Genomic DNA, 23,597 nt, shown 5'->3' on the forward strand with positions numbered 1-23,597 from the left:
CTTTGAGAAGATAAACAAAATTGATAAACCATTAGCCAGACTCATCAAGAAAAAAAGAGAGAGGACTCAAATCAATAAAGTTAGAAATGAAAAAGGACAAGTTACAACTGACGCAGCAGAACACAAATGATCATAAGAGACTACTACAAGCAACTATATGCCAATAAAATGTACAACCTGGAAGAAATGGACAACTCCTTAGAAAAGTGCAACCTTCCAAGACTGAACCAAGAAGAAACAGAAAATATGAACAGACCAATCACAAGCAATTAAATTGAAACTGTGATTAAAAATCTTCCAACAAACAAAAGTCCAGGACCAGATGGCTTCAGAGGCTAATTCTAGCAAACATTTAGAGCAGAGCTAACACCTATCCTTCTCAAAATCTTCCAAAAAATTGAAGAGGGTGGAACACACCCAAACTCATTCTACAAGGCTACCACCACCCTGATACCAAAACCAGACAAAGATATCACAAAAAAAGAAAATTACACAAAAAGACACATGCACCCCTATGTTCACTGCAACACTATTTACAATAGCCAGGTCACGGAAGCAACCTAAATGCCCATCGACAGATGAATGGATTAAGAAGATGTGGTATATATATACAATGGAATATTACTGAGCCATGAAGAGGAACGAAATTGGGTCATTTGTAAAGATGTGGATGGACCTAGACAGTGTCATACAGAGCGAAGTAAGTCAGAAAGAGAAAAACAAATATTGTATATTAACGCATATATGTGGAAACTAGAAAAATGGTACAAATGAACTGGTTTGCAAGGCAGAAATAAAGACACACATGTAGAGAACAAACAATATGGACATCAAGGGGGGAGAGTGGGGGTGGTGGTGAGATTAATTGGGAGATTGGGATTGACATATATACACTAATATGTATAAAATAGATAACTAATAAGAACCTGCTGTATAAAAATAAAATTCAAAAAAAAAGAAAATTACAGGCCAGTATCACTGACGAATGTAGACGCAAAAATGCTCAACAAAATACTAGCAAACAGAATCCAACAACACATTAAAAGGATCATACACCATGATCAAGTGGGATTTACTCCAGGGATGCAATGATTCTTCAATATATGCAAATCAATCAATGTGATACACCATATTAACAAGTTGAAGAAGAAAAACCATATGATCATCTCAATAGATGCAGAAAAAGCTTTTGACAAAATTCAACACCGATTTATGATAAAAGCGCTCCAGAAAGTAGGCATAGAGGGAACTTACCACAACATAATAAAGGCCATATATGACAAACCCACAGCAAACATTATTCTCAATAGTGAAAAACTGGAAGTATTTCCTCTAAGATCAGGAACAAGACAAGGGTGTCCACTCTTGCCACTGTTATTCAACATAGCTTTGGAAGTCCTAGCCCCGGCAATCAGAGAAGAAAAAGAAATAAAAGGAATCCAAATTGGAAAAGAAGAAGTAAAACTGTCACTGTTTGCAGAAGACATGATACTACACATAGAAAAACTTAAAGACACCACCAGAAAACTACTAGAGCTAATCAATGAATTTGGTGAAGTTGCAGGATACAAAATAATACAGAGAAATCTCTTGCATTCTTATATACTAACAATGAAAGGGCAGAAAGAAAAATTAAGGAAACAATCCCATTTACCATTGCAACAAAAAAGAATAAAATACCTAGGAATAAACCTACCTGAGGAGGCAAAAGACCTGTACTCAGAAAACTATAAAACACCGATGAAAGAAATCAAAGATGACATAAACAGATGGAGAGGTATACAATATTTTTGGATTGGAAGAATCAATATTGTGAAAATGACTATACTACCCAAAGCAATCTACAGATTCAATGCAATCCCTATCAAATTACCAATGGCATTTTTCACAGAACTAGAACAAAAAATCGTACAATTTGTAAGAAAACACAAAATACCCCAAATAGCCAAAGCAATCTGGAGAAAGAAAAATGGAGCTGGAAGAATCAGGCTCCCTGACTTCAGATTATACTACAAAGCTACAGTAATCAAGACAGTATGGTACTGGCACAAAAACAGAAATATAGATCAACGGAACAGGATAGAAAGCCCAGAGATAAACCCACGCACCTATGGTCACCTAATCTATGACAAAGGGGCAAAAATATACAATGGAGAAAAAGCCTCTTCAATAAGTGGAGCTGGGAAAACTGGACAGCTACATGTAAAAGAATGAAATTAGAACACTCCCTAACACCATACACAAAAAGAAACTCAAAATGGATTAAAGATCTAAATGTAAGACTGAACACTATAAAATTCTTAGAGGAAAACATAGGCAGAACACTCTTTGACATAAATCACAGCAACATCTTTTTTGACCCACCTACTAGAGTAATGAAAATAGAAACAAAAATAAACGAATGGGACTAAATTAAACTTAAAAGCCTTTGCACAGCAGAGGAAACCATAAACAAGACAAAAAGCCCTCAGAACGGGAGAAAATATTTGCAAACGAAGCAACTGACAAAAGATTAATCTCCAAAATATACAAACAACTCATACAGATCAATATCAAAAAACAAACAAACAACCCAATCAAAAAATGAGTGGAAGAACTACATAGACATTTCTCCAAAAAAGATACACAGATGGCCAACAAACACGAAAAGATGCTCAACGTCACTAACTATTAGAGAAATGCAAATCAAAACTACAATGAGGTATCACTTCACACCAGTCAGAATGGCCATCATCACAAAATCTACAAACAATAAATGATGGAGAGGGTGTGGAGAAAGGGAACCCTCTTACACTGTTGGTGGGAATGTAAATTGATACAGCCACTATGGAGAACAGTATGGAGGTTCCTTAAAAAACTAAACATAGAACTAGCATATGACCCAGCAATCCCACTACTGGGCATATACCCAGAGAGAACGATAATTCAAAAAGATACATGCACCCCAGTGTTTACTGCAGCATTATTTCCAATAGCCAGAACGTGGAAGCAACCTAAATGTCTACTGACAGAGGAATGGATAAAGAAGATGTGGTACATCTATACAATGGAATATTACCCAGCCATAAAAAAGAACAAAATTGTGTCATTTGCTGAGATACAGACAGACCTAGAGACTGTCATACAGAGTGAAATAAGTCAGAAAGAGAAAAACAAATATCGTCTATTAATGCATATATGTGGAATCTAGAAAAATCGTAAAGATGATCTTATTTGCAAAGCAGAAATAGAGACACAGACGTAGAGAACAAACGTATGGATACCAAGAGGGAAAGGGGGTGGGTGAGATGAATTGGGAGACTGGGACTGACAGGTATACACTATGAATAAAATAGGTAACTAATGAGAACCTACTGTATAGCACAGGGAGCTCTACTCAGTGCTCTGTGGTGACCTAAATTGGAAGGAAATCCAAAAAAGAGGCGATATATGTATATGTATGGCTGATTCACTTTGCTGTACAGCAGAAACTGACACAGCAGTGTAAAGCGACTATATTCCACTTTAAAAATAAAGAAATAAAAGCCACTTGCTAATAATAGAGACTAAAGTATGATTCTTAGAGGAGCACATATTTCAATTATGTCTGAGCAATAATTTACCTCTCTTAAAAATAAAAGTAATAGTACAAATATCAAACTAAGTTAATTCAATCCATTAATATAAAGACAGGCTGTTTTTGAGATACAGGGATTTTAGAAATTAAAGGTGGAAAATACAAGAGTCTAAAATAAGCCCATCATTGCTGTAAGTCATGAGGAAGGGTGATCATTCTTAGGAAACTGTGGCATTGTACTCTCGAATGAGAAATTATATAAGTATGTTTGCCCCTAATTAGTCAATTATGAGTTAAAAATAAAGCAAATCCTGATGTGTTCCTATTTAATTACCCTGAGATGCATGCTTATTGAATACCAGGTTGTAAAATATTCCTAATAGAGCTGTTTTAAGCATGGTGATACCTATCAGGGAATAATGTTATATGGAACTTAGTAAGATTTTAAAAATGATTAGGTTTATCTGAACATGTTGATGAATCAATTTCCCCTATGTTCTAGGTTCTATGAACAATATCAAATAAGTAAAACAACAGTATCTATTCTCAAAGTGTTGAAAATCTAGAAGGAAGACATAAAATAAGTTCGAGAATAAGAAAACACATGACTAGCTGCAAAAATCAGCACCGGAGGCAATAACTCAGAAATATTATGTACTGTATTCACCTAATCACCCATCCATCCATTCAACATTTGTACAGCAATAACCAGTACTAGATATTTGGTATACAAAGATAGATAAGATCAACTAATTTAAAGTATATTCGAAATAACCTAATACATTTTCATAAAGATTTTATTTAAATTAGACTTTAAATGACATCGGAGATTTAAATAGACTCAAATTATGATTGGGATGAACATTTTGGTATAATATAAATGAAGGCAAATCCCTGATGATATTGGCCTCTCTTTTACTTTAACATTCATTCTATTATTCTTGGTACTTCTTCACTAACACAAACTTCCATCATGCTCCTCCTTTTCAGAATCTTTTCACTATGCCTTCTGGCCCTCCTGATCTATGATAGACTCGTCCAGAGCTTGAGTTTCTTCCCTGAACCCTCAACACCTTGCTTTACTTGAATTCCAATTCTTCCCTGAGGATATATCACCCTCTGTAGACTTTTCATCCTGGTTATTCTCTCATACCCAAAGTGTCTCAGAGTCAAGAAGCGAAGTTCTCTGCTGCTTTGTCAAACACTGCTTCCCTAAAATTGTGGAAAAGAATAACTAATTTCCGTTAAGGCTCATGTTATCCTGTCTTCATAGATACTCTCTCCTAGACATTTCCTCTTCACTCCCCGAACATTTTTTCTTCATTTCTTGAGAACAACGATCTTTGATTCTATCTTTTCTCACATTTCAATTGCTGCCACCATCTTTTGTGACTTCAATCAATGTCCATGTGGATAACCTATCCAAGAACCTGGCCTCTCTTGACCAACTTATCCATCTCCAGTGTCTTTACCTTTTATTCCACCTCAGCTGCCCACTCCCACCATCATACTCTGAACCCTTCTCATCACATCACATTAATTGAAAACATTCTCCTCTCTAACCACAGCCCTTTCCATAATTCCTGCTCAACTACTACCCTCACATCTGTTCCTTGATGTCCTTGGAACTTTCAGTCCACTAACCTTTCTACTTTCCCCTGCCTATTAGTCCCCTTCTAGCTTCACTTCTCTCTTTATTCCACTTTGATTTCATGGTCTACAATTAAAATAAATGGCTTGAAAATACTCGTAACATTTTTGCCTCTCTGTTCATCCCAGACCTCAATTAATAGCTATCTTCAATTAGCTCTCCTATATCTTAACACTCCATATTTTACCATTTTCATTAGCATTTAAGCATGCCCAAATCTCCCCTAACCTCAGAAACATCTTTCCTGAACCCCCCCTCTATTTTCACAGGCAAATTTGGTGGAAGAGTTGTCTACATGATTGCCACTCTAGTTTGGATTCTGACCCCTCTACCCCACCAAAACAGGTCTCTCTAAGGCTACCCATTACTTGCATGTCCTAAATTCAATGGACAGTTTTCAGCACTCAGATTATTGGTTCCATCTGGAGCATTTGACAAAGTTGAGTACTCCTTCCTTCAAAACCTCATTCTTGGATTTTGTGATGTTTTACTATCTCTTTCTTCCTACTCTATCCCACCTTTCTCCAATCTTTACATCTAGGAGTTCCTGAGGATTTTCTCTTCTCACCCAAGACAATCCCACCCACTCCCATGTCTATTTCTTATAACTCTTATGTGTTCACACAGAAATGAAATATGGAGCCAGATTTAATGAACTATAGACATCTAGGCACATATTAAGTACCCTCTATCACTAAAACTTAAGTTTCAACACATTTTCTGTAGGTCAAAAGTCCAAATGAGCTCAGGTGGATGTTCCACTTAGGGTCTCACATGACTAATAAAAGTTTCAGCTGGGCTGGGATATTATCTGGAGGCTCTGATGAAGAAATCTACTTCCAAGCTCATTCAAGTTGTTAGCCAAATTCAGCGCTTTGCAGTTGTAGGACTGAATTCCGAATTTTCTAGCTAGACAGACTACTTTGCATAGATTATACTAATTAACTACTGTCTGTACAGGAAGGGTTCTATGTTTATGAGAGAAAGAATAAAGTTTCATTATTAATAAATCGAATAAATTGAATAAGAAATAAAACTTGAGGGAGGAAAAGGCGAGAGGCTATTCCAGATAACTGTAATAGAGAGATTACTATATGGTACCAAAAATGCAAGTGAAGAAAGTAATTGGGGTTAAACACTAGGAAAGAATGCCATACGAACAAGTTGAGTGTATGACAAAAGTTCAAATTATGAGAGGGGGGCTTCCCTGGTGGCACAGTGGTTGAGAGTCCGCTTGCCAATGCAGGGGACACGGGTTCGTGCCCCGGTCCGGGAAGATCCCACATGCCACGGAGCGGCTAGGCCCGTGAGCCATGGCCACTAAGCCTGCATGTCCAGAGCCTGTGCTCTGCAACGGGAGAGGCCACAACAGTGAGAGGCCCGCGTACCGCAAAAAAAAAAAAAAAAAAAAAAAAAATATGAGAGGGATATACCATGGTAGGAAGGGTAACTGACAACATTCTAACTATTGAGTATAACTTAAGAACTGACTAAAGCAAGTAAATACTAAACCATATAGCTATTTCAACATTTACCAGTCAGGGTTCTTATTTGAAAGCATTGGAAGCTAACTGTCTAAGTGGAACAGCAATTTATTAAAGGGACTGGTATGACTAGAGAACCAGGCTTATGGTTAAGCTTCTCAAGAAAAAACCTAAAACCATACTGCAGAACTGACCTTATGAGGAAATCTGCTGCTGCTTCTACTGGACACTTCTATGCCAAGGTCTTTTCTTTCCTGTAATTATTATTTATTATTGTTCAGCACCAATACAATTTCTGTACCAGCAAATCTATTTTAGAATTACTAATGACTCGATATCAGATTCCTTCAACCTGATGAGAACATAATTTGAGTGCAGCATCTGCTTCTCTGTTCAGTCTGTGCTGAGGTTTCCTAGAGATGAATATGAGTGGAGCATCTAGGTAACATGGCTCATGCCCTAGCTACCAGTGAAACTAGGGAAGTGAATTATACAGCTTAACTTAGGGAGGTGGGACTTAGTTGGGACTTCCTCAGACATTAGAAGGTTGCTGAAAAAAGTATGAAGGAGTGAGAAAACATAATAAATGCCCACAACAAAATGTCATATGCTAAGCATACAAAACTCACCTAAAATCCATTAACTTTTCTCCCAATATATATTAGTAGAATCAGAGAATATAGTGCTGGGTAGAACCTTAGAGATCATTTGTTTAATTCTCTCATTTTACAAACAAGAAACCTGATGCCCAAAATGATTAGATAATTTATCCAAACTGACACAACTAGTCAGTAGAAAGAACTCATGCTTTTCAACCCTTCATATATTTTCCACTGTTCACTGACCAAACTATACGCTTATCTTAATGTTAAACTTAAATTTTACCCTCAAGGAAACTCAGGGCTTAGTTCTCAGAAAGTCAGTTTGGTGATACTGGTCATTTTTCTCTCAATGTATTGATTTGATCAGTTTCTGAAAAACTAGCTATAAAATTAAATTCTATTTGCAGAATTCTAATTTTCTATTATTACCCATGAAAATGAACTGTAATTAAGCTTTGAATATGTTTTAACCATAGTCTGTAAATTTTTTAACTGGATTAAAACTTTCCCTTGCCAAAAGGCTAATATTCTTGCAAGAAGAAGAAGTAATTAGTCAAAAGCTATAAGAATAAATGTTTAATTATGAAAGTACCTCTCACTCATATATTATTACATCTTACAAAATTAGAGCTAAAATCACCTAAGTAATCCACAATCACATGATTTCTCTATACAGTTAATATCAACACCTAAGCAAAGAGAACATTAACACTAGAGCACAGACAGAACACATACATTCTTTTAGTATTTTATTCTTACAAGACAGCTGATAGGCAGAATTATGAGTCTTAACCTCACAACTGTCATACACTAGTTGTTTTTGACACTAGTTGTTTTTGGCACAGAAGTCAAAAACAAGCAATGAGATTTTGAGCAGGTGGAGAAAGAAAGAAGGCCAAGACAGAGCAACAATTCAACATAGGCACTAACTCTGAGAAGCATAGCAATGCAGAGAAAAAATTCTCTAAGAGCAGAAGATAAATAGTTTTGTTCAGATTCAAATGTTATGTCTTAGAAGCTATCTATTTAGCACTTTTTTCTTTTTCTGAACACTCCACAGAAATTTATTGTACTGGTTGTCAGACATACAGAAATACAGAATCAAACATAAGCCAACAGATGAATGGATAAAGAAGATGTGGCACATAAATACGATGGAATATTACTCAGCCATAAAAAGAAACGAAATTGAGTTATTTGTAGTGAGGTGGATGACCTAGAGTTTGTCATACAGAGTGAAGTAAGTCAGAAAGAGAAAAACAAATACCGTATGCTAACACATATATATGGAATCTAAAAAAAAAATGGTTCTGAAGAATCTAGGGGCAGGACAGGAATAAAGACGCAGATGCAGAGAATGGACTTGAGGACACAGGGAGGGGGAAGGGTAAGCTGGGACGAAGTGAGAGAGTGGCATGGACATATATACACTGCCAAATGTAAAACAGATAGCTAGTGGGAAGCAGCCGCATAGCACAGGGAGATCAGCTCGGTGCTTTGTGACCACCTAGAGGGGTGGGATAGGGAGGGTGGGAGGGAGACGCAAGAGGGAGGGGATAAGGGGGTATATGTATGTATAAGTATAGCTGATTCACTTTGTTATAAAGCAGAAACTAACACACCATTGTAAAGCAATTATACTCCAATAAAGATGTTAAAAAAAAATGAAAAAAAAAAACCCATAAGCCAACACATGTGATGTAGGTGTGGATAGAAATCATTTAGTTTGACCAGAGGAAGAAAACATATTATTTTGTATGGCTTCATTTTCTTTGTGAAAAGAAGATAATTAATACAGAATTGGGAACAGATAACTCAAAGCAAATAAAGAAACACAAGATACATACCTCTTGATGATACAGTCATTCTCTTCTAATATAAATCAGGTATTTCTATATACAAGGATGCATTTTCCACAGATTAACTAGTGATCACTCAAACCAAATAATGAGTAAGTTTAAAAATCATAGCAAAAATTATAGAATATTCAATTTTATTAAAAGTTATCTTCTTCCCTCTGAAATAGTGCTTGCAATTTTTTTTGCCTCTCCTCTGATAAACTGCTGATATCATTTAAAAAAGACATTTCCCCCAAACAGTAATTCTAAAATGTAAAATTAAATCAAGTTATCAATTTACCCAATAAAGGATAAATATTATATTAAAAACCCATAGGGGTATACTATATTTATTATCACCTTTTGGTTTTTAAAGATGCTGAAATCATCTAGCTAAAATGGTATGGTTCTATTGGGAATGAAGGTCCTATAAGATCAAATGCTGCCTGGTATAAATTCAGTGAGACTCTAACCTTGCACTTATGCTTAATATATTTAAAGGCTTAAAAACAACTCTAAAATATTATACCTTTATTTTAATATATAAGTCTATTCCAAATCTGTATATTTATGTGTAAAAATGCTTCTTATTCAATTATGAGAGGAATAAATATAATTCAAAATTTATATTTCCAGCATATCACAGATTTTCTCATAATCTAAATAACTATGTGGCATAGTGTATCTCTCTGGTTTAAATAAACAGTGCAACTCTCCTGCGATTTGCAATGCCTTGCAGGACTTTAGTTAAAAATATGGAGAGAGAGATCACAGACAGACAGTAAGGGAGAGACACTTGTGTCTGATCAGTACCTGGAGGAAAAAAGAGAAAAGGGAGAATAGCTCATAGTACTAAATGGAAGTATTCTCTCAGAAACACTGCAAAATCTTTGCTTAAAAAAAAAAAAAGTGGAAAGTATAACAAGGGCAGAGTTTTTTTTGAACCTTTAAAAATAATTTCATAGCAGATCTGGAAGGATAATCAGTTATGACCTAGGCAGCAGCATAAATTCTATAAATGCAAATAATTTCTGCAGTATATCAAATAAGATATGGGCTAGATAGCTGTTAAAGTATCACCTAGTTTTAACCTGGAAAGAAAACAATAAATTCTATAAGGAGTTCAGATGATGTCATAAGCAATCATGTAATAAATGTTTAACAAAGGAATAAATATGAAAGACATCAGGCCAGACTCTGTGAAGATAAAATAAAATACATAAGTTATACCTACCTATTTAGGACTTAGAAATTTTGTAGGTATGATTACTATGTAAAAAATAGGCTGAGAAAGTTGTTGGGTTGATCATAGATTTTAAAAATTGTGTATATTATATACCATGACATAAACTGTATTTGGGTTATTTGATCAGATACTCACAGAATGATTGTAAGAAGGTTCCAATATCACAGGTAATGACATTTTCCCTTGAAGATTCAATTTTGTTAAATAAAAAATCTTTTCCCCCACAATCTTTTCCTTTTTCATGCGATGTATACCATACAGTCTAAACCGAACTGCATAATTTCCAATCATCTCAGATTCAACATGATTAAATTTGAATGTTTCTGTGAAGACAGGGCATGGTCCTCTTTGGATGCTGGTTTTTGCTCTCTGTTTCTTTATAGGTAGAAGAACAAGGTGTACTTGCCATGAGTTGCCACCTGTCCTGTTATATGTTGGGATATCTGTGACAGCTGTCACTGTTACCAGAAGCTTCTGTTCTTGTGAGTCATAGTCAAAAGTCACATCCAGTGTGCCATATTTAGCTTCTGGCTCAGGATCAAAAGGTTTAGGAAGCTGTGAAGATGATCCTTGAGCTGACATATCCTAAGAAAAGCAAATTTAAATGTTTTCAATTTTTAACTCTATTATTTCATCTAGCATGTAAATAAGTATCTGATATTTCTTTAGAAGAATGACTGTTTTTATTTGCTATCATAAAGAAAGTAATAATAATTAACAGCCAACTACAATCAAAAGCTACTCTATGGGGACAAAGTAATGTAAGTGGTAAGTTAAACTCAAAAATTTATTATAATAGGGGCTTCCCTGGTGGCGCAGTGGTTGAGAGTCCGCCTACTGATGCAGGGGAAACGGGTTCGTGCCCCGGTCTGGGAAGATCCCACATGCCGCGGAGCGGCTGGGCCCGTGAGCCATGGCCGCTGGGCCTGTGCGTCCGGAGCCTGTGCTCCGCAACGGGAGAGGCCACAACAGTGAGAGGCCCACATACCGCAAAAAAAAAAAAAAAAAAAAAAAAAAAATTTTATTATAATAAAGACATAGAATTTAATATCCACCATCACAATTTAGAGAAAGTTGGATATACGTTTTTATCATGAGAAACAAAAATATACACTTCCATGTATATTTCTGCTCCTTTTGTAAAAAAAAATTACTAAAATTGTAACATTATAAACAAAACAACTGACAGCTCAATATTAGGCTGGAGAGAAAGAGAACATAAATGAAAGTATAATGCTACTGAAAATTTTGGTACCATTTTCAGATTTGTTTCAAATGCCCCCATCTGTAATAGAATGTTAACACATTTAGGCTTGAAAATCAATGGAAATGTGAAATACGAAAGTATAAATACAAAGGCCTCAAAATACTTGCAGCCAAATATTTATTTTCCATAACACACACACACTATTTCGATTTTTAACCAGAATTTAAAACTACGTATTATTTTCTGATACTAATTACTGTTGAAAATGGCAGAATACAATTCCAAAAGTTTAAGAAAGTATGAAACTATATATTTTAATTGTAAGGTTAAAAGAAACTGTATCTCTTTTGCCTGGAATTGTCTAAAGTTCCTGCTAGTCTAACTATCTGGAATGTAACAGGAGTTTCAGCTAGTGACTAATAGTGCCAAATTCAGGTCTCTGACTTTTCAGCTATACCACTTCACCCCTTCAAATATTTTAATAAATATTAAGTGTTTTTCATTTTAAAATGTGGGCCAATTTTATAATTTTCTGAATTTTTCTGAACTTTTATTTAATGCGTACTGTAGTAGGCACTACTACGGACTCTTGGTCTTCCCTTTCGCATGTCTCAAAAAAACTACCTGGGTTTTAGCCAGAAACACATTGTCTGGCAAAAGACTTTACTTTGCAGTCTTCCTTACAACTGATACAGCCATGGAACTCTGCTCTAGCCAAAGGGAGAGAAACAGAGTTCTGTATGAAACATCCAGATCAGGTTTGTAGAAAAAATTACATGCTCTTCACTCTCTATCTCTCACTCTTCCCACAAACAGATACACAGATAGGATGTGTGGGTCAGCTTGGACCATGTGGATTAGGACAACACCCTAGGGGACAGAAGAGTGACTAAAAAGCAGGAACTGGGCCCCTGGATGATGTTGTAGAGCAAAGTCACCTACTCACCCAGGAGTATTGTTAAATGAAAGACAAACAATCTTCTGTGGTTTTGTATCTGTATTTGCCATTGTAATTGTCTCCTTGTTATAGCAGCTTAACATGTGCCTAACTATTGCACCTACTATGTGCCAGGACATATTTTGGGTGGGGGATGCAGCAGAGAAACAAAAAGAGACAAGTCTTTGACCTCATAGATCTTACATGTCTACCTACGATGACTCAATTTTGTATGGTGTATGGAAGAAAAGATGACAAGTGAAGAAGAATACTTTAGGAGTAGGAACAAACTCTCATAGAATAATTCAGTTTTTTATGCAATATGATTAGATCAGGGTAAAAATATTCTTACTCTGTTAAACTGACAGGTTAGAACAAAATGTTTTAATGGGGCTTCCCTGGTGGCGCGGTGGTTGAGAGTCCGCCTGCCGATGGAGGGGACGCGGGTTCGTGCCCCGGTCCGGGAGGATCCCACGTGCCGCGGAGTGGCTGGGCCCGTGAGCCATGGCCGCTGAGCCTGCACGTCCGGAGCCTGTGCTCCACAACGGGAGAGGCCAGGCAGTGAGAGGCCCGCGTACCGCAAAAAAAAAAAAAAAAGTTTTAATGCATGCCACTTCATAATTGCTAATTAAATGATTAATTACATTAATTTATTTTTCAATTAAATATTTTCCAAAACAGTGTCATGACATTTAAGATTTTCAAGGCAATAAAGATTTTTATATGGTCTCAGATAACTATTTCTGAGTTTTGTTTCTCTTGGTGCCTCCCTTTTTTTTTTTTCCTGGGCATTTTTTTTTCCTGGGCATTCCTTGTGAAACTGAGGGTTAAAAGGGTGGGACTTTTACAGATAAAAGCTACTATTTGTACTCTACAAACAGGTAATTAGAAAATAATTCCTCTTTTCAAGGTTCTGAGTCAAAGTTTTCAATAATCTTTAGCCAGCAACAGGTCATCAATACAGTTAATGAACTCCTTGCTGGGGAATCCTTCTGAACTCTCCTCATTCCTCTCCCAGTTCAACTGTGTAGGAAGATAGGCTCTAAAATAGCTGGATCCTGGATTAAACCAATAGGAAGGTAAGAATTTTCTATTTGATAAATAATATCTATTAAAGGAATGGTAGGAAGCAAAGTAAACTTGAAAAAACACAAGAATGAGTTTTACACTAACACAGGCTATCAGCACCTAAATATTTATGTGACATGCATTTGCTGCAGTTTGAACATATTCAGTTTCGCTGTAGAAGACACAAAAGCAAGCAGGATGGAGGAGACTCAATAAGAAATGTTAACACAGCAAGCTTCTGAAATATGGGCAAAACTCACAGGTTCTGTTAACTACAGATAATAAGTAAGGAAGTAACTTGAGAGACACAGGCAGAATTCAGAAGATGCGTAAATATATATAATAACTAAGTTAATGACTTGTAAGATATGTCAAAGACAGAATAAACAGAAAATGAGATAGAACAAATGACTATTACCTATGGAAAGGGATAGAAAGGCCAAGCTATGATCATGTCACCTCTGGGCTGACAGCTCTGTCACCCACGTGTTCTATTTAAGAAATGCACATAAAATCTATGTCTATTTAGTAGACTAACTGCAAGTTTCACTTGTGGCCAGGAGTACTTGCCCCTGCATCTCTCCCATAAAACAAGTATGTGTTTTGGGCCCCTGGCACCCTTGTTCAAATCTCAACTTTTGTCCTTGTTACCGTGCCATAATTAGGGAATGCTGATGGAGCAGAAAGAGTAAGACTGAACATAAGGACATTATATAAACCAGGATTCACACGGTGTTTGTTGTCTTGCCACCCGTACCTAAGGGCATCCTATCCTAAGTGTGTTCTCCTACCTTATCTTGCTCCTCTTCCTTCTTGCTTTACTTTTGAAATAGCTTAAAACACACATACACACATGCATGCACACACACACACACACAAGTGTAACCTGAATATCTTAATTTGGTCTGTGAGTCCTCTGGGATAGCTTGTCTGGTGGTGTACTTGGAGGGTACCAATACTTCAAAGTAATTTCACACACAATGATTCAGGTCAAGAGGGGCAATAGAGCATAGTTGTTAAGACCACTGTTTTTGCAGTCAGGCAGACCTGGCTTTGAATTACAGTTCTACTGTTTAAGAGCTACTTATACCTGGGCAACTTGCTTAATTCTCTGAGTCTTAATGTTTTCAATTTCTAAAATGGAAATAACAACTTTCTGAAGATGAGGTTGTTAGAGTTAAATGAGCTATGTAAAGCTTATAGAAAAGTTCTTGGCACAATTGGTGATAGCTATTATTGTTGTTGTTAGTTCCACAATCCAGGTTTCACTGTTTATGTGTTGGCTATCTATATAGTTTGCAAATCTATAAAATAGTTATCTCAAATTTGCTCAGGTACAAAACATGGAGAAATATTCTTTGTGGAAAATGATGAAATACTGCTATGTTAAATTTATAATACCAATGCAGAATTTCCTTCTAAGTTAGATAAGTTAGATACTATATAATAATATTAGAAATAGTAGAAGAGTAGTAACAGATAAAAAGTGTTCCTAGAAATTATATAAGAAAATCTTTAAGGAAATTCTATTCAGAGCTGTACTTTCATTATTTAATTTTGGCAGTAGATAAAAATTCACCTAGTAAGAACACTGACACACTGCAGTATTATGAAATGTTGTCTGGGACAAAAGTTGTAAAAACTTGCCATCTAGAAAAAAAGGAAATCTAAAAGTAAATACTGCCTAATGAAAACCTCTAGATTACCTTTATAGTTTTTATCATCATTGAAAGATTAAAACAAATCCTTTTTAGAACATGGAAAGACTTCAAAAGTATAACACACCTATTTTTGTTGTTGTTTTCACATTTTTTGCTCCAAAAAAAGGAAATAACTTAAAACACAACTAACCAACCACTCTGAATGAATGATGTCATGAATTCAAATTTCATTAGTAAAGCTGAGCATCACTTATCCCTTCCATATTCCATGGTATGGAAATGCAGACATTATTCTGAAAGGCTTGTAAAACATTTAAGGGCCACCTCCCAATAGTAAAAATATCCAAATAAAATAATTTAAAAAATAAACACAAACATAAATAGGAACCTTAAGATAAAAGAAATGGGTAATTCCAGAATGTTTTATGTAAAATGTTAAAAAAATTTTTTTTAAACCCCTACTGAGGTTGAAACCTGCGGCAAGATACTTCTCAATATCTTGCATATTGCTCTCATTTTTATCTACCTGTCCTCTTTTGAAAGGGAGTTGAAGGATGGTTGGGACAGCCCTGAAAAATCTGCTGGATAAAAATAGAAACTGGTACCATAAGCCATAAAGGACAAGATAGTGATAAAACCTTCTGACCAAGAGGATAAGCACAGGATTATTATCTTCCAAATAACATTCATTTAAAAATTCTATGTGCTTTTACTTACTTCAGGGCTCAGGACTGCAGTGCTGTCACTTGGAACATCTTCTTCATATCCTTTATTATGAAAACTTTCTATTTCATGACCTGTGCTTCCTTCACTTGGACACTTGTTATATGAGCATCTTGGACTGTTGCTGCAGTGGGAAAATTCACATTTACTGTCCCCAATTTCTGAGGGTGTACATGAGAGATGGGGAGAACCACTGTCATCCTGATATGGTGGTGGCTGCAATTCATCCAGTGGGGGTGTTCTTCTCATTCTCTGAATGCAGTTTCCTGATAATGATTAAGAATCTGGTCACTGTTTCCAATTAGCCTCGACATGCAGTACAGTCCACAATAATTGTAATAACTTTAAAAAACTGGATTAAAATTTTGTGGCAAAGTAACTACTAGATTTACTAATGAGTTGTCTTCTTCCCTAGTTCAGATGCAGAAATAAAATAATCTGGTTTCCCATTCCTCTCCTCCTGCATAATAAGATCAGGAAAAATAAAAGTTATATAACAAGAGAGACCCTGTTTTATACTATAAAAATGGGAGAGCACAAAATACTAGTGAAATTGATGATTTATTTAGGTCTTTCAAAACAATCCTAGAGCATACAAACTTCATTTATTCCCTTATGATCTGTGACCTCTCTAGCCACAACAGTAAAAGTATGGTAAGTAAAACAAATATAAACCTCATTTATTGTCTTCAATTACTGAGATGAATTTAAACTAGCATTCACCTTAGCAGAGTCGGAAACTATTTTTCCACATCTATCCTAGATCCAGAATCCTGGAATGGGTGCACTCTGAATGAAGGCCTAATTCCCCCATCCCCAGCAAAGCCTGAAGTCTGCATTCCACCCATCTCCATTATAAAGAGGCCACACCCTGCTCCACCACACCCTGAATCTGTATTCCTTCTAAAGTATGGCTCCACCTTGTCCACAGCACGCATCTCCACCTCCAGCAGTTAATTTGAAACTACATTTTCTTTCTCTCTTAAATTATGCTTTTAACTTTTACCGTAATGATTTATCTAAATAACTGAGAATAAACATGTCTGTGAACAGGATAGAGGTGGGGACAGGAGGGTATGTAAGGAAATAGAGTTCAGTATACAACTTAGGAATAGCTAAGTCTGTGTAGATAAATCCTGGACACAATAACAGATATTAAATTTAAACACTGCTCGTTTTTTCCTTCAATGGACTGTGACTCTCCTTTCTCAAAAGGGACTCTGAAAAAAAGGTAGTTTGTATTGTAATTCTTATAATGGAGTTCAGTTCAAATGTTCAATAGGTCTTCTGTTCTTCCTTAGAAAAACTTTACATAAGAACTATAAAACTCATTGAAAAATTACCACAATGTCTGGCTCAAATGAAAAATATTGAACTTAGCACAGATTTACATGTTTGCTCAGAAGCCCTAATTTTGTAAAAAGAAATTAAATGTCTCACCTACTGAGTCTAACATACCCACTTTAGAAAACATAAGCACAAAGTAGAAAAGTTAACAACTTAATATAGCTAAATTTGAGAAGATAGATTAAATAGATGGATTGCAAATAGTAGCTAATAAAACACAATAAACCAGATTTCAGAACAGGGCTTCCAGGAAAACTTTTGTTTTCCTGACAAAAGCAGGCAGACTCAACTGGCATGCCCCTTTTGTTCACTGGCCTTTCCCCCTCCTCCTGCTTGGAGGTGCTGCACTCATCTTGTAACCATGAAGTAACAAGCATGAGAATGAAAACTAAGAATAATGAAGAAGCATCTGAAGAATCACTAAGTAGCTATCTCCAAACTTCTTGACGCCTGAGACAAATAAATCCCTCTTTGTTAACAAAAACAGGGACTTCCCTGGCAGTCCAGTGGTTAAGACTCTGTGCTTCCACTGCAGGGGGCAGGGATTCGATCCCTGGTCTGGGAACTAAGATCCCACATGCCTTGCAGCATGGCCAAAAAACAAAAAACACAACAAAACCTGATATTTGAATTTTCTGTTGTTTCTAAATATATTCTCTACTGATAGGTTTTAAATCACTAAAACGACATCTTCTCTCCCTTTAAAATGTACATTTAATCAGCCATTGAATTGTAAGTTAAATTGTAATATCTAAATATTTACTGTACCATGAAGACAATCAAAAAATTCCCAATGTAGTAGTTCTAAGAATCAGCATGCCATCTTTTCCTTTACCTTAATTTTTTCAAAAAGAGAGATGATCTTTCCAAGAAGTCTCTCAGCATATTACCCCACAGATCTCACTGGACAGAACTGGGTCACATGTCTATTTCTAAACCCATCTGTGGTAGGGGGAATGTGATTACCATAAATGGTTTAGATTAATCAGAAGCCATCAAATTGAAGCTGGGGATGGGATCCATTTCACTGTTCATATCTATATGGAAAAGAGTAGATGCCACTCATCAAGAAAAAAAAAAGAGAGAAGACTCAAATTAGAAATGAAAGAAGAGAAATTACAATTGATACCACATATAAAAAGGATCATAAGAGATTAGTATGAAAAATTATATACCAACAAATTGGACAACCTGGAAGAAATGGATAAATTCCAAGAAACATACAATCTACCAAGACTGAATCATGAAGAAATAGAAAATCTGAACAAACCAATTACTAGTAAGGATATTGAATCAGTAATCAACTTCCCAACAAACAAAAGTCCAAGATCAGATGGTTTCACTGGAGAATTCTTAAACACTTAAAGAAGAATTAATACCAGTCCTTCTCAAACTCTTATAAAACACAGGTGAGGAGGGAACACTGGCAAACTCATTTTACGAGGCCAGCATTACCCAAAGTCAGACAAGGACACTACAAAAGAAGAAAATTACAGGCCAATATTCCTGATGAACACAGATGCAAAAGTCCTCAACAAAATATTAACAAACTGAATTCAAGAATATATTAGGAGGATCATACATCATAATCAAGTAGGAGTTATTCCAGGGGATGGTTCAACATATGGAAACCAATCAATGTAATAAAAAACATTAACAAAATGAAATATAAAAATAATATGATCATTTCAATAGATACAGAAAAAGCATTTCGCAAAATTCAACATCCATTCATGATAAAAACCCTCAACACACTGGGTACAGAGGGAACATACATCAACATAATAAAATCCATATATGAAAAGCCCACAGCTAACATCATACTCAACAGTGAAAACCTGAAAGCTTTTCCTCTAAGACTGGGAACAAGACAAGGATGCTGACTCTCACTGCTTTTATTCAACATGGTCCTGGAAGTCCTAGCTAGAGCAATTAGGCAAGAAAAAAAAAAAAGACATCCAAATTGGAAAGGAAGAAGTAAAGCTGTCTCTATTTGCAGATGACATAATATTATATATAGAAACCCATCAGGAGTCCACCAAAAAACTGTTAGAGCTAATAAACATAATCAGTAAAGTTGGTGGATACAAAATCAATATAAAAAATCAGTTGCGTTTTTATCAACTAACAATGAATTATCATAAAAAGAAATTAAGGGAGAAAAATCCCATTTACAAGTGCATTAAAAAGAAACTAACAAAAAAAAGAAACTAACAACAAAAAAAGAAATACTTGTGGAATGTGGCTAAGAAGGATATTTACAGGCTTAAGTGCATATACCAGGGAGGGCAGGGGAGAGAGGAAGGCTGAAAACAATGATCTAAGTACCCATTTCAAGATGTTAAAAATTTAAAAAACATACAAGTGAAACTCAAACAAAGTAGGAGGAATGAAATTAGGAGCAGAAATCAAAAAGAGAAAACACGCATACAATAGAAAGCATCAGCAAACCAAAATAAAATTCACTGTGAACACTAATAAAATTAATAAGCTGCTAGAAGAGACTAGTCAGGAACAAAAGAGAGATGGCATAAATTATTAATATCAAGAGTAAAAATGAGGACATCATTTCAAATCCTTTAGACATTAAAAAGATAGCAAGCTTTCCCTTTGTTCTTCCCTTTTTGGAAAGTTATCAGTGGGGCAGAGGCAGGCAGTGGTCTGCCTTGGCGGTGGCACAAGCAGCCGCAGTGGCCCAGAGCTGTATGTCAGAGCACAAGTGGGGTGAGGAGGGCCTTCATTCAGGGAGAGGCCAGAAGTGAGGCGTCAGAGCTCAAGGAGGGCAAAGAGGGCATCCATATATGGGGCAGCACCATGCAGCATGATGGAACCCAATCTGGATGAGAAAGGCCCAGCAAAGGGAACCAGAGCCTCAGCAGGATAAGAAGGTTCCCCATGGACAGGAAGCCTAGTCTGGGGCAACAGAGCCCAAACAGAGTGAGGAGTGTGTCTACACTGAGGGAAGGGGAGCCAGAGCCTGAGTAGCAACAGAGCCATGGAGCGGGGACTGGTGTGGGCTGTCAAGCCCAGGAAGGCTGAGGAGGGCATCCACACAAACAGGTGGCCTGACACAGGCAAACCAGAACCTAAGCTGGACGGGGAGGGTATCCACCTGTGAGGATAGCCTAGAGTGAGCTGTCTGAGTCCAAGTGGGAAAAGGAAGGCAACTATGTGGGGAAAAGGGGAAGTCCTGGAGTATGGGGTCAGAACCCAAGCAGGAAGTCAGAGCTTAGGTAGGATGATGAGGACATTCAATGTCGGGCAAGCTGGCCTGGGCTGTCAGAGTCCATGTTCTGAGGGTTACAAGGACATTCAGGAGTGGAAAAGGCTGTATGTGATACTGGAACCTAAATGGGGTGAAGGGGGGATGTGTGCAGAGTGATGGGGAGTGGTGTGGTGGTGATTAAACAATATATATATTATGGTTAATGGGAGCCAGTTCTTTCAGTATTTGAAAAGGTAGTTACAAATATGGAAAGGGAAAACACTAGAATAAACTCTGTGGTGTTGAATTAGAATGAAAAGATATCAGTGTGAACTCAGGTTGTTAGTAATAGGTAGAACTATAGTGTAAATATGCATATAATGTGTGTATACACACACACACAATCCTGAGTATACTAGCTCTATCCACTGAGAGGGCTTAAGAACAACACTTTGATAGTAATGAGCATACCTATTGCCCAGATCTTGGCTTTTCAATCAGTTCTTCACTAAAAGGAACCACGACTCCACGAAGAAATGGCTAATTCCAGGGCTGAGAAAAGGAAAATACAAGAAAAGCCTAGACAAGCTTCTTGTGTTGAGAGTTAAGGACACACTCAAAGAATGATGGGGTCTTGTCAAAAGGACAAAGAAACCAGCTTGAAGGGGTTCACACTGACCAAATCCCACTAACAATTTGAGCTTCAAAATAAATAATTATAGTAACTGATTATAAGACATTGAGAAAAAGAGAAAACCATGAATCCATCTAGATATAAATAAATATAAGAGTAAACTGAAAGAATTTTGAGAAATATGTCATTTATGTAGTTAGAAATACATTCTGACAAAGGACTTAATTATCAAGAGTAACTTAGTACAGAAGCCTGGTACACACCTCCTTAATGACGAGATCAAACTGAACATTCTGAGTAACGGGATAAATCAAAATTGTGCATTACCTGGTAAGACGCAATGAGAGGAATATGGTACCATTTCCAGCTAGAGATGCATAACCTGAATCTAACTGTGAGGAATATCAGACAAGCTCAGATATTCTAAAAAACAAGTGTAATCTCCAAAAGGGAATGACCGAAGAACTGTTCTAGACCAAGGGAGACTAACAAGACATGGTAACTAAATGCAAGGCATGATTTTGAACTAGATCCTTTTATAATGCACATTATTTGGACAACTGTTGACCTTGAGTGGGTTCCGAGAATTAAATGTTAAAAGTATATCAGTATTAATGTCTTACTTTTGATGGTTGGATTACAGTTATGTAAGAGCATATTCTTACTTATAAAAAATATACACTAATGTATTTGGGGGTAAAGAAACATCAGATCAGCAAGCCATTTACCCTCAAATGACTCAAGGTGGTAAAAAGGACTATAAAGTTGTTCTATAAATGCAACATGGACTTAACATTAGAAAATTAATCTATCAAATTCACTGCATTTAAAGAATAAAGGTTAAAAGTAATGTGATAATTGTAACAGATTTTGGTTTTTTTATTTATCCAGCTTTAATAATTATTAAAAATTGTACCACTGTATTTCATTTACACCTTCCATTTTCCACACACATCCTTTCTGGATTACTTTAAAGATTTTAAAAAGCATTTGATGAAATTAATTATCCATTCATGATAAAAAAAATCTCTGTGCAAACAAGGAATAGAAGGCAATTTCTTTTAACTCATAAAGAATATCTTTGAAAGTCCTATAGCAAACAACAAATTTACTGGTGAAATGTTGAAAACTTTACCTCTGAGATCAGGAATGAGACAAGGATGCCTTTTATCACCACCTCTATTCAACAATGTACTGGAGGTCCTAGCCAATGTAATAAGGTGAGAAAAAGAAGATGTAAAGGGATTGGAAAGAAAGAAATAAAACTGTCACTACTCTTAGATGATGACTGTGATATAGAAATCTCAAAATAATTTAGAGATAAGCTATTAGAGTTAGTAAGCATATTTAGTAAGGACACTGGATACAAGATTAGTATTTAAAAAATCAATTGAATCTCTACATACACACAATGAACAATTAAAAAGAAATTTAAAACCAATTTCACATATAATAGCATCAGATAATATCAAATATCTAAGAGTAAATTTCAGAAATCCCCTTGCTGCTCTTTTTCCAGTTCTTGGGTTTACAATTAGAATGTGTACTCTGAGCAATTGGCAGAATCCACACTTTGGCTTTCCAAGCAGCGTCTATATGTTACAGGAAGGGCCAATTGGAAACACTGCAGTTTCCTTTCTGGAGCAACAAGACATCCCAAGGGAAAAGCAGAGATTAGTGTCAGTCAGAGACTTGAGAATTGCAGGTTTGGTGACTGCCTTCACTAGTTTGGCCTCTACAAAAATTAATAGGCTTGAAAATTAATGGAAGATTATCATAAAGTTAATTAGAAGATGACTTAACTGGAGCTGCCACTCCAGATGGAGCCTCCTTACTGAGCAACTTAACACAGCCTTGGTATTTGATATGTAGCTTTAATTTAGCAAATGCTTTTCCCTTCATAATAATCCAGAGAGAACAAAAGCAACAGGTTATTTACATGTGGTAAGGACAGATACGTCTACTGCCCTGCTTCAGGGAAACATAATAAAATATTCTTGCTCTATGCCGTGATCTGCTTTTGCAGAGACTTTGGCTGCCTTCACATTCCATGCTACATCTCCTTGATCCTGCTCTAGAAGACAGCAATCTATTAGGATCTGTAAGAGTAGAAGAGTTGACAGATGAAGTTTCTTGGTAAATACACGTGTAACAGAAGTGAGAACTAAATCTTAAGAAAACACAGAGCTTGCCTCCTCAGTAAAGTTCTTGAGGATCCAGGGTATGCTAGAATATTCCTCCCAAAGTCAAAGAGAATTTGCTACCCCTTGTCTGCCTCCCACTAAGAAGGAGACAAAAAGTTTGGTTGGCCGCTTTAAACTTTGAGAGCAGCATGTTCCATAATTGAGTGTATAGCTCTGATCCATTTATAAGGTAAAATATAAAGCTATTAGCTTTCAGTAGCACCCAGAGCAAGATAAGTCTCTCCAGATGATCCA

General features: G+C 36.3%; 1 protein-coding gene across 2 annotated transcripts in view; it reads right to left on the minus strand.

Annotated features, from left to right (window-relative positions):
* Nucleotides 1–23,597, minus strand: part of SYT14 (synaptotagmin 14) — a gene marked incomplete at its 3' end in the record, with an annotated part of 227,055 nt that overhangs the window by 61,413 nt on the left and 142,045 nt on the right. For both annotated transcript variants that reach the window (XM_079697993.1, XM_079697992.1), the window contains exons 4-5: nucleotides 15,968–16,239; nucleotides 10,513–10,962 (exon numbers count right to left, since the gene is read on the minus strand). In XM_079697993.1, the coding sequence (XP_079554119.1) occupies nucleotides 10,513–10,962; nucleotides 15,968–16,239 (722 nt within the window). The remainder of the gene's footprint in view (nucleotides 1–10,512; nucleotides 10,963–15,967; nucleotides 16,240–23,597) is intronic.

This window comes from Hyperoodon ampullatus (genome assembly GCF_949752795.1).
Source record: "Hyperoodon ampullatus genome assembly, chromosome: 2".
Taxonomy (NCBI): Eukaryota; Metazoa; Chordata; class Mammalia; order Artiodactyla; family Ziphiidae; genus Hyperoodon; species Hyperoodon ampullatus.